Source organism: Marmota flaviventris, chromosome 1 (genome assembly GCF_047511675.1).
Source record: "Marmota flaviventris isolate mMarFla1 chromosome 1, mMarFla1.hap1, whole genome shotgun sequence".
Taxonomy (NCBI): Eukaryota; Metazoa; Chordata; class Mammalia; order Rodentia; family Sciuridae; genus Marmota; species Marmota flaviventris.
Window position 1 is genome coordinate 204,168,495 of NC_092498.1, and position 13,035 is coordinate 204,181,529.

General features: G+C 37.0%; 1 protein-coding gene across 9 annotated transcripts in view; it reads right to left on the minus strand.

Annotated features, from left to right (window-relative positions):
* Map4 (microtubule associated protein 4) overlaps positions 1-13,035 on the minus strand; it is a 163,494-nt gene that overhangs the window by 102,371 nt on the left and 48,088 nt on the right. For all 9 annotated transcript variants that reach the window (XM_071600671.1, XM_027932117.2, XM_071600666.1 and 6 more), the window contains exon 2: positions 783-1,024. In XM_071600671.1, the coding sequence (XP_071456772.1) occupies positions 783-1,005 (223 nt within the window). In that variant the 5' untranslated portion in view covers positions 1,006-1,024. The remainder of the gene's footprint in view (positions 1-782; positions 1,025-13,035) is intronic.

Here is a 13,035-nt window from a genome sequence, read left to right on the forward strand (position 1 = left end):
AGGCATAGATGGATTAATTGATGAATTCCATCAAACATTAAAAAGAAGAAAACAATATCCATTACATACAAATTATTCTGGAAAACAAAAGAGGGGGGGATACTTTCCCAACTCATTTTATGGAGTCAGCATGACCTCAATTCTAAAGCCTGACAAAGATGTTACCAGACAATGAAAGACCAATATCCCTCATGAATATTGCTGTAAAAATCCTCAACCAAATATTTAGCAAATCTGATTCAGAAATATATAAAAACAGCAAATCTCTTTTAAAGGCTTTAATCCATTTTTTAATCCTGACCTGAAGTGACTCTAAAAACAATAAATGGTGTCTCATACCCATCTAAGATAAATTCTAATTTAAGTACATAATTTTATGTATCTAACTTTACAAGGCTATTTTCAAAGGAAAGGCACAGTAAGGAAATTAAGAAGTAGATTATATAAGAGTTGAAATATCACAGAAGAAACTTTAGAATTAAAGTGATTTATAGGGGCTCAGGAAATAGCTCAACTGGTAGAGTGCTTGACTAGCATGCACAAGCCCCCCCCCCCCCAACACACACACACACAAAGTAATTTATAGTCTCATGAACACACACTTAATTAAAAGGTAATGAGTCTGTCTCTCCAGTTTCTAACAAAGAAATTTAAAGAGAAAGTTACTAGCCTATACTAAAAAACTTGAATGAGTTTCCTCAGGGTTTCTAAGATTATGACCCAAATCATAAACTCCAATGTACTTTCTGAACATATATTTTCAGTTTGCCTTAAATACTTACCTTCAATCTGGCTGGTATCTGAGAATGGTTTCTTCTTTGACTCAGAGTTCTCAGTTTTCTCGTCCACATCCAGGAGAGGAATATAGTCTGTTTTTCCAACAGTTTCCCCCACAACATCCTCAAAGGCCTCTGACTCCAGTGTGGCAATGAAGTCCCGCTTTATCTCTTCCTCAATTTCTGGAGGTGGCTCTGTTAATGCATCTGCAAGACTGAGGTCAGCCATTCTGTACTGTTGCAACTGCCTGTTTAAGGGGAAAGAGATACTTCATTTGATGAGCACAGCAAAGGGGAGGATTTTTCTAGACACTCTCATGCCTTGCCTTTTTTTAAAAAAGAGGCATAATCAAAAATTTTACAGGTAGGGCTAGGGTTACGGCTCAGAGGTAGAGCATTTGCCTAGCATGTGTGAGGCACTGGGTTTGATTCTCAGCAACACATATAAATAAATGAATAAAGTAAAGGTCCATCAACATCTAAAAAAAAAAAAAAGAGAGAGAGGCTTCCTTATTTGAAAAATGATAAAAGTAACGCAAAAGCATTTTTCCTTTTTTTTTCCGTTTAATAAAATTAAATACCTTTATTTTATTTATTTATTTTATGTGGTGTTGAGGATCTAACTCACTACCTTACATGCCAGGCAAGCACTCTTCCACGGAGCTACAATCCCAGCTCCTTTTTATTAATGTTTTATTAAATACCAAAAAAACCATGTTCCAGAAAAGTTTTTTTAAAAGAATACAAAAAATGGTCAGGTGAGAATATTCCCATAAAATATATTACATTATTATCAGGTGAATGAAAGAGGCTTTCTGACTCAAGACTTGAGTATGGGCCTTTTCTCCGAGTGAGTTCTCCTTCACCAGTCACATGGGATAGCCCCATCCACCAAACCACAACCTTCAGCACTGGCATGAAAAATACAGACATGTCCCTGAATTAGGTAAGGAAGATGGCCACATATATTACTATTTTCATAGAATCCCAAACTCTTAATTTTCAAAGATAATCTGAAGCTAAGAAGTATAATTTATTATAGGAACAACTAAAGATGGCTAGCCTGGAAAATACAAAAATCATGTAGTAAAAAGAGCCCAACAGGGCTGCAATAAACTAAACATTAAGTACTTGCAGAGTACAAACATAATACAGAATACTATTCCTGCTTTCAAAGAGTCTAATTTACTACAAACTCCAAGAGACTCATAAGGATAAGGTGAACTATGAGCCATACTATTGAGTGGGTAAATGTAAGTCAAATAGCAATCCTTAGTTGCATAGTGTAATGATCATTGCTTGTGTTCACCAATAAATTTATTCTTCTGATCTCACCCAATACAAACAAACCAGTCCCCATCCCCACAGGATTAGGGCTAAAACTAAAAGTCTAAAAAAAAACAATTAGAAGAGGACAATTTTGTGACTACACTCTGAAAAGAAGGCTCATTTTGTTCTTTCAAGGAGAAATGAATTTTCTTCCCTTAAATCTTTCTTTTGCTTAATCAGGTAATCTACTTCAGTTGCCTACAACCAATCTCAATGTATGTATCTTGCCCTAAAAAAAAAAAAAATACTAGGGATAGAACCCATGGACAATTTATCACTAAGCTACATCCCCAGTCTTTTTATTTGAGATACAGACTTGCTAGTTTACTTAAAAGTCTCACTGAGTTGCCAAGGCTGGCCTTGAACTTGTGATCCTCCTGCCTCAGCAACCTGAGTCTCTGGGATTACAGGTGTGCACCCACACCCGACTGCTAACCCAAATTTTTAAAAAGTCAAAATGTATTATGATTCAAGCCACCAAATGGTCAGGGTTTCCTTTCAAGCTCTTCTCAACCATCTACCTCTCCACAACAAATGAAGGACACAGTGAGGAATGTAGTCATTCTCTTCAGTCTTGTTCTCACACATCCTGTCCTCCCACTTACACTATCCTTTCTTTGCTAGAAATATAAAAGTCACAGAACTTTTCACTCATTATTCTTTTTTTGTTTGTTTGTTTCCACCAAGATGTGTGGCCATCACAATTATAAAACGTGTACAAAGCAAATATTTCTAGAACCCTAAAAAATCAGGGGTCATTCTATCCCCAAAACCCAAATCCAACACCTAAAGGCTTTGCTGTATGTTTCAATGGTCAAAGTATAATGTGGAGAGCCATTCTGACACGTGACTGGGCGGCTCCCGTTAAGGGTCTGAGGCGTTCTGGCTGTGTCGGAACTTTCCCGGCCCTTTCCTGATGAGAGAACCCATCCGTGTGGGGGTGTGACTGACCACTGACCCTGGGGACCCAATCACTGACCCTGACCTTAGAGTGCGCCCCCCCCTCAACCTTCATTGGATGGAATTATCCCCTGAAATTCTTGTTCCCCAATAAAAGGCTACTCCCTGGCGTGCTCGCTCTCTCTCTCCTGCTAGCCCTGAGTAATCCTTACTGCCCTAAGGGTGGTTCGAGGTTGGAGCCAGAGAGGGGAGCCGTCTCGGACCTGGTCATAGAAAAAGGTAACTGAGTCTGTGTGTTTTATTTCGATCTCTGCTAGCTAACTTTTATGCCAAGAACCTCATTAATGAAACCAATGCGCAGGCCGCATGGTGGAGTATAAGGTTGAAGGCATAGGGGTTTAAATACTGAATAGCATCAACTACTGAATTCTACTACACAAAACAAAGTACAGATGGGATAATGAAGCCTGGGAACAAGATCTGTTTCTTCTAAGCAGGTGCTAGTAAATAAGATATTTTTCCAGCACAGGGAATGCTGGAGGAAATTTGTCCAGATGTATATGGGGCTTGGTGAAAATAGTCATTATATATTCCTTATACTATATAAGAAAAAATAAAATATCAAGATTTAGAAAGATATTAAATACTTAATTTACATAGACTTCCAAATAAAACCTTTTTAAAATTTTAATAAATTTGAGCCTTCTTCCATGTGACTTTTTAATATCAGGCTTCCTACTTGGAGTAGTTACTTTAATTCCTGATCAAGAGTTTCAATAAGGCCAGGCACAGTGACACTCACCTGTAATCCCATTGACTTTGGAGGCTAAGGCAGGAAGATTGTGAGTTCAAAGCCAGCCTCAGCAACTTAGTGAGACCCTGTCTCTAAATAAATATAAAAAAGGGCTGGGGATGTGGTTCATCATTAAGCACCCCTGGGTTCAATCCTGGTACCGAAAAAGAAAAAGAATTATAAATGACTGGGCTGGGGTTGTTGCTCAGTGTAAGAGTACTTCCTTAGTATTATGAGGTCCTGCCTGGTTCAATCCTCAGGTACTGAGCAGGTAGCAGGATTGAACTCAGGGGCACTTGACCGCTCAGTCACACCCCCAGCCCTATTTTGTATTTTATTTGCTTATATTTTATTTAGTTGCCAAGTATCTCACCACTGCTAAGGCTGGCTTTGAACTCCTGATCCTCCTGACTCAGCCTCCAGAGCTGCTGGGATTTCAGGTGTGCGCCACCATGAGTGACCCATCCCCTTTTTTTTAAACAGGCAAAGTCTAGATTTATTGAAAGCAAAGGTAGCACTCCTTAAGATAGATTGGAGAGGGGTGAGCAAGAGAGAGGCTCAAGTTCCCACTGTCTGGAAAATTAGTGTTTTATATGCTCATCTCATCATTTTTTAAAACGGTAGATTTTTAAAAAAAAAAAATCCTTTTCTTAAAACAAATGTGATATTTAAATTTCCTGTGGCTTGGGGGAGTAGCTCAGTGACAGAGCACTTGCCTAGCACATGTGAGGCACCACATTAAAATAAAGGAATGATGTCCATCTACAGCTACAAAAATAAAAAATAAAAAGTAAAAGTAAATTTCCTATGGCTTGAATTCCTTAATCACATTTTTTTTTTCAAATCTAGTATTTCAAATCAATAAAAACTTGCTTCATGCATACAGAAATGTTACACCAACTTCAATTCAACTCCTAAAGAATAGTGGTAAACACCACTCTTCGCTTTTGTAAAGTAATTATGAATTAAATTATTTATAAATTTGCGTTTCAAACCTGAGGTTTATTTTGAAGCCATAAACTCTGTCATAGTAGTACTATACTCATTCAGGTCTCAAAAATGTAAATTAAGAGATACTTGTGCTCAAATGTTCACTGCAGCATTATCCAGATTAGCCAAGATAAGGAAACAACCTAAGCATATGCTGATGGAAGCTATAGTTTGGGTCTTAAATGTCCTTGGAAGGCCCATGTGTTAAAGCATTGGTCCTCAAATAGGCATTATGGGAGGTTATAAAGCCTTAGGAAGGGCCTAGTGGGAAACCTTCAGATCACTGGGGATCTGGCTTTGAAAGGGATAATGGAACCCCAGGCCCTCCCTCTTCCTCTCCCACTTCCTGGCTAAGAGGTAAGCAGTTTTACTTGGCCAAAGACTCCCACAATGATGTACTGTCACAGGTCTAATGGAATAGAGCAAACCAATCAAGGACTGAAACTTTTTAAACTGTGAGCCAAAATAACTTTTTTTGTAAGTTAATCATCTCAAGAATTTGTTACAGTAATGGAAAGATGACTAACACAATGGATGAATGGGTAAAGAAATCATGGGTGTGTGTGTGTGTGTGTGTGATGGAATATCATGCATCCGTTAAAAATAACTTTTCATTTGCAACAACATGGATGAAACTTGAAGACATCATACCAAGTGAAAAAAGCCAGATAGAAACAAAACTACTTCATAATCTCATTTATATGTGGAATCTAGTATATAGTTTCCAGGTACTCTAACATACATACACACAGACAAGGTAATTAGTTGAGATGGATATGCTAATTTGCTCGACTGCAGTAATCATTTCACCAAGTATACAAAAACATCACATTGTAACCTTAAGTATACATAATTTTTTATTATTTTTTTAAAGAGAGAGGAGAGAGAGAGAGAGAGAATGAATTTTAATATTTATTTTTTAGTTTTCAGCAAACACAACATCTTTGTTTGTATGTGGTGCTGAGGATCGAACCTGGGCTGCACGCATGCCAGGCCAGCGCGCTACCACTTGAGCCACATCCCCAGCCCTACATAATTTTTTAAATGTCAACTAAATAAAACCATTGTTTTTGGTCTTTCTAAAAACATATAAAGAGAATTATTCCCATACCAACTTTTTTCTCCTATTAAGTATCTTGTTTCCTCTTGGTACAGAGGATTGAACCCAGGGCCTCATACATGCTAAGAAAGTGTTCTATCACTGAGCCACATTCCCAGCCCTGAGGAGCTTTTCATTCCTGAACTCTGTTCCAGCTCTGGGTAAACTCAGCAAGACTATGGCGTTCTTCTCTAGAGCTGCTCCCATTCCATCCCAGTCCACACTCAACATGACCAGCAATAATTATACTTTTACCAGTGTGGAACTGGTGGCAAAAACTGGCAGTTAAAAAAAAAAAAAAAGGTAGTTTTGCTGCCAGTAAACTCTATTTGGAGTGGGAATTAGAAATCCTGTGGCATGACAAGAGTCTGCAGCAAATGCAATATCAAACTGAATTTCACTACTAAAATTATGAATTCCGCTAGTGAATAATGACTATTAAATTTAGGCTTCAGCAGCTTTTCAGAGGGAATCATAAACAAGAGTTCAAATATAATTTCAACTTAAGACAGTAGTAGCGGCACACCCAGAACCCATTCACAACACATGAATGTGGGTAGGAAGTCCAGTCCTTTGCCCATACTACTTTATATCTGAAATATTATTATAGCTCCAGATCCTGCCAAGGAAAATGACAAAAATTGATCATTAAAGAGTTTGATAGGGGCTGGAGCTGGGGCTCAGTGGTAGGGCACCTGCCGTGCACGTGTGAGGCCCTGGGTTAGATCCTCAGCACCACATAAAAATAAATAAAGATATTGTGTCCATCTACAACTAAAAAAAAATGTTAAAAAAAAGAGTTTGATAAAAACCTGACAAATTCTAATGTCGAAGGATTCCACAAAAAATCATTGCTTTTCCCTTTTCTATGAGAACAACTGTTACCACATTAGCCTTTGAGAGCTTTCCGTACTAAAAACAATAAAGGATGTCTACAATTAAACTGTTTCATGGTCAAAGAAATATGAAGGAACATTTGTACTATCCTTAATAACATACAATAAGGGCCCAATACATAAAATTTCCCTCTAGAAATATTATAGAAGTCTCACAGTGCAATCTACTCATGTTTTTCCTGATTTAGAACACAGGTAGCCAGACTGAGGCAGGTGAACTGCAAGTTTGTTTGTTTTGTACTTTTTATATCATCTATTTTTTTCTCTTTTCACATTTTTTTACTGGTGCATTTTGGTTGTACATATTCATATATGTGCACAATACAACAATATAATTTGGTCCATATTACTCCTCGATACTTCCCCTAAGGACTGCAAGTTTGAGGACAAGTTTGAGGCTCAGCAACTTAGAGGAACTCTGTCTGGAAATTAAATTTTTAAAAAGGTCTGGGGATGTCGCTCAATGAAAGAACACTTGGCTAGCATACATGAATGAAAACACCAATACAGCTTAAATATTATTTAACAGATTGTAGATTCTCAAATAGCAGCTTCTTAATCCACAGTAAACCTTCTCCCCCTAGATCCCTACCTGCACATATTCCCACACCAGCTCCTGGACTAACTGTGGTTTGGCTGTTTAAATTTGCCAGAAGGCAAAACTGATAGAATATAACAAAATTGGAAAGTGAGAAGGTCACTTGACTGAGAGCATCAAGGCAACCACCCAGCATCTGCATCTCAATGGTTTAGCTATTTTTATTTGTCCCACACATAATTAGAAGTATGACTTAAAAACACATGCACACAAACTCTACTTATAGAATAAGCAGGGCTAGTAATGTTGGAAGTGAAAGTATAAGATTTTAGTCAGAAAACCTCAGTTTTCAATAAATTAACAAGATTACTTAATTTTCTAGTTATTGTGTTTATGTGATTTTCTGTTTGTTTTGGCACTGGGGATTGTGGCCAAAGATTCTTTACCAGTGAATCACATACCCAGACCTTTTTCTTTTTGAGACAGGTTCTTGCTAAGATGCTAAGGGCCTCACTTGAGTTTCTGAGGCTGCCCTCAAACTTACAACCCTCCTGTCTCAGCCTCCCAAGTTGCTAGGCTTGGCATGCACTACCACGCCCAACTATTTATTGTATCTTACAAGACATACAAGTCTAATATGCTTTTTAAGTGCTCTATAGATTTGTTTAAATGATTCTGTGTTCCATCCTATAATAAATTCATGTATGAATTTCACCTAACAAAGAATTATTTGATGTTATTTAATATTCAGTTATGCCTTAAATGTTCAGTTACATATTTTATAGACAAAAAGACACAACACAGAATTGCTTTCAAATCTGGATATTCGGGAAGGCCAAAAAACATACCCTTGTAAATAAGAAGTACCTACTTTCAAAAAAAATTATCTCTCCTTGATCATTCTTCTTCTATCTGTATAAATAAAAAGGTAACAGTAAATGGACGTGTGGGTAAAGTACAAGAGAATTTGAAAGCTGAATACAGAAAATGCTATGTTTCACTGAAGTACTAGTTGAATCTGACATTGTAGCCTTGAGTGAGTCACCTTCTGGGGCAAGTTCCCTAATTGTAAAATGAGAGTGCTATGTTAAATGATTCCTCAGGTTGTTTATTCTTTGAGCTACTTACAATTCAGTTTCATTGATTCAGTTAGCTATTAATAAACAAAACTCATATAGACCCTCTATGTGAATAGGTATGACTCTTATTCCATAAATCAAGTTCTCTCAATTATAACTGTGCTCAACTTTATTAAAAGGCAAAAAAAAAAAAAAAAAAAAGGCAGTAAAGGACTGAAAACAAATTCACCAGTGCACAGTGCCCTGCTTGAGCCAAAGTGACTGGAGCGTAAGAAACTCCACCCAGTCCTGGCTAACATCAAAAGAGCCTGACACTGCTCTGCCAGAAAATAAGCCCCATATTATCTAACCAGACACCAAGAGAACACATGGTTTGTAAGCATAGCACTTTTGACATTTGATCTTTCATTCTAACCACATGCCTGAAGTGAAATTATCTGGTGAGAAATGTTTTTAAATAGGTAAACTAAAGGTAGGAGAAAACTACATGACATGATGAGAAAGCAAAGAATAGAATCTGGTGTCTTGACTACTATCTCACTATTAACAGCCATGTGCTCATAAAAAGTAAATAAGAATATATGATGAAGTTATAAGGACCTTCAGTGGTAGGTAGTTTACTTTAGAATTAATTACTAAACTAAATGTATTTTTAAGATCTTTACAGATTAGTGTTCATTTCTAATTTAAACAAAGTAGTTGCCAGATGTGGTGATGCACACCTGTAATCCCAGCTACTGTGGATGCTGAGGCAGGAAAATCACAAGTTTTAGGCCAGCCTAAGAAACTTAACAAGACTCTTTTTTTCTCTCCAAAAAAGAACTGGGGACGTAGCTCAGTGGGTAGAGCACCCTTGGGTCCAATCCCCAGTATTCCCCTTCCCCTGCCACCCGTCCACCCCCAAAAAAACTGACTAGTAAGTATGCTATGCTTAAAATGCAGTGTTTATGCCTTAGGCTTGGAAGGAACCCAACATCCCAGTCAGACCTAGAGACCACTTAAAATCTAACATGTTTAAAGGTATAGCCTACATCATAATATTTTCATATTCAACATTAGATTTCTTTTTTTAGTTTGCTTATTAGCAAGCTTTAATCTACTAAATGATAATTTTGTTTACCCAAATTTGGGGGGCAGGGTTACTGGGGGTTGAATCCAGGGGTGCTTTACCACTGAGCTATATATCCCCAGTCCTTTTTATTTTTTACTTTGAGACAGGGTCTTGCTAAGTTGCTGAGGGTCTCACTAAGTTACTGAATCTGTAATTCTCCTGCCTCAGCTGCACTGCTGTCCTCAGATTGATCTTTAATGAATTTCTTTCAGAGATCTATTACATATCAATCTAAACCTTATTTGTCTCTTTCAATCAACATGGTATTTCATTAGAAGTAAAACTAAATCTTCAGCAAGGATCTCTTGAGGAATCAGTTACCAATTTACACAGTTCACAGGCTCATATTATCTTTAAGGCAAATCTGAATTACTCCTACTTCTCAGAAGTAGACCTGCAAACAGCAACAGACACTCAGCAGGATCTCACATCCCTAAGCAATAAACTCCAAACCCCTGAAGAATGTATTACCTTTCTACCCCCAGGTGCCTCCCTATAGTTGCAAAGATAACAGCAGTACTAGTAGGAACTGATGAAATTTCAAGACTTGACAAGGTTCTGTTCATTACAGGATTAGCAACAGGAAAGGACCCTTGATTACTAGAAGAGCTGAGGCCATAACCCAGATAAATTCCTACATGAAAGAACACACTGATACAGGTTTAAAAAAGTTACATTTCACTCCCAAGTAGTTCCCATAACAAAGAGTCCCTTTTCCCACTGCTGCCTTATAGAGCTCTGCCCTCTAAATAGAAAAACACTGCAGACACATGCACATACAGAAAACCTGTATGACAAAGCTCAAAGCCTAGCTTTCTTACTTACATTAACTATCCAGGCAGCTTGTGTTTGGTCCTGACTGAATACATTTTTGGATCTATAAACAGGCATCAGTCTGTGACATTTCTGACCAAGTAAATTTAAATCTATTCCTCCAAGAAGAATAATCTACACCAGATACCTCCCACTGTTAGCCATGTGATACAGATAGCATGTCTTGCTGAAGTCTGGTTATATGAGCCAAAACAAGAGATGACAATGACACAGCACTTACATTTCTGTTATAACTATCCTTAATAGTGAATCTTCAATTTTATTTCAATAAAAATAATGTGAGGGCTGGGTAATATAGCACAGTTGGAAGAGTGCTTGCCTCACATGCACAAGGCCCTGGGTTCAATCCACAGCACCACAAATAAATAAATAATACTATGTTACATTAAGAAATAAATAAAGTGAATCTTAAGAAGATTCTCAATATTTAACACCTCAAAGTTTTGAAAAAGAGAAGGCTTTTTTTTTTTTAACTTTCCTATTTATTCCATTTATTTTTTCCTCCCCTTAGTTAACATAGTAAAGCACTGACTTGGTCTATATCTACCCAAAATTATTTCTCACCATTTAAGATATCCAAAGACTTTTAAAAACACCAGTTCAAATGACCTATGACTTATTACCCTAACTTTAACAGGTAAAAAAAATGAGTTCCAGAGAAAACAAGTCATTTATAAATGAAGCTAGGACTACGGATCAGGCTTAGAGAAACCAGAGAATAGAGAAACAGAAGTGGAATGAAAAAAATAAAGAAAACCTTGCAGTTTTGAAGTTTCTGCTTTTATCTGACACAATGACATCACCATACTCTAAATACGTTTTAAATATATCAACCTTACCTACATACCTATTATTATACCTACTTAAAGGTATGGAGGCAGTTAAGAAGAATACTGAACATTGAGAAAACACCCAAGTTGCGTAGTATGGTGACACACACCTGCAATCCCAACATCTTGGGAGACTGAGGCAAAGGATCCCAAGTTCAAGGCCAGCCTCAGCAATTAATGAGGCCCTAAGCAACTTAGCAAGATCCTGTCTCCAAAAAAAAAAAAAAAAAAAAACTAAAGGGCTGGGGATATGGCTCAGTGGTTAAGCCCCTGGTTCAATTCCTGGTAACGAGAGAAAAAAAAAAAAAAAACTCCAGTTAATTTAAAAGTCCCCCAATTCCTATTAATGAAAACAAAATTTTATTTTATTTATTTTTTTAAATTCTAGCAGCTCCTGAAGCTGAGGCAAGAGGATCTTGAGTTCAAAGCCAACCTCTACAACTTAGTGAGGCCCTAAGCAACTCAGTTGAGAACTTGTCTCTAAAGAAAAAATATAAAAAGGGCTGAGGATGTGGCTCAGTGGTTAAGTGCCCCTGGCTGGGTTCAATCTCTGGTACAAAAAAAAAAAAATTCAGGGAGGCAGGGATCTCATGAAAATCAAAAGGAGCTTAGTAAGAATGAGGGGACCAGGTGGTAAAGGGGGGTTCGTGGGGGATGCTGAGGATTGATATTGGCCAAAATTATTATATTGTGTGCATGCACAAATATATAACAACAAATTCCACCATTATGCACAACTATAATATGCCAATAAAAAAAAGTGGAAAGAAAAAAAAATTCAGACTCGGTAGGTGCTATCAAGGCCACAGGTACCTGAAAAACCCAGTCATATTACCTACCGTAATCAATAAAATATAGGGAGGGTCTCCCTATATTTTAGTCACATGGGACCATCTGTCATTTTGCAAACATGTCATTCACATGACCACTGTACACCTTGCTCATATTGCTCTCCACACCTGCATCTCTCTTTTCTCTCTCTCCATTGGTCAAAGTCTCAAACTCAAGGTCCAAATGGACTATAACCGTATGTGATTCCGTTTTAGAATCTCCTAGTGCTATTCAGAACTAGTGTTATCATCTGTACTTGCATTGTAAAATACAGTCTGATCCGTACCTGTTAGTTGTATATAATAGTTTCTGTAAAATGCTAGATCCCAAAGGGGAAGGACCATGCCTAAATGCTGTGTACACCCTCCCTGCCCTTAGATTGTTTTTTACAGGAGATGGCCAAACAATAAAAATCAACAACACAAGGGTCTAGCTAAATAAATAGTTCTACAATGATATAAAGAAAATTAATAAAAACTGAATCTAATTTAAAATTAATCAGAGGTTCTGAAACTATAAAACCTCTTCAGAACTCAAAAAATAAACAAAGCATCACCACTAATAAAGAATATTCACTTCATTCCTTCCACTTCCTAAACATAGTTTGTGCCAAAGCAATCATGTTTGCAATTATGGAAAGAAAACCAACAGGGAGTATCCAAATAAACCAGCTCTCCATGCTAGGCCATCTTATCGTTTATTAGGCAGAGTAATAAAAATAGCTGTTTCTAGAAAAGCACAACAACATGACGCAATGTAGCAAAAACAAATATTTAGACAAGAAATCAGCTACCATCACCAAGTTAATATCATACATATTAAAACATTTATATTATTAATCTGCTAACTTTCTATGGTATCAACTCATCTCTCAGGGAGTTATAAGATATAATGTCATTCTAAGATTGAGTATTCACACTCAATTCATATCAGCTCTTAATTTTTAAGAACTATTTTATTTAAGAAAAACATCTCCATCAAGCAAAGTTTGGTTTCACTCTATATTATCATATAAGATGTTGGTAAAAA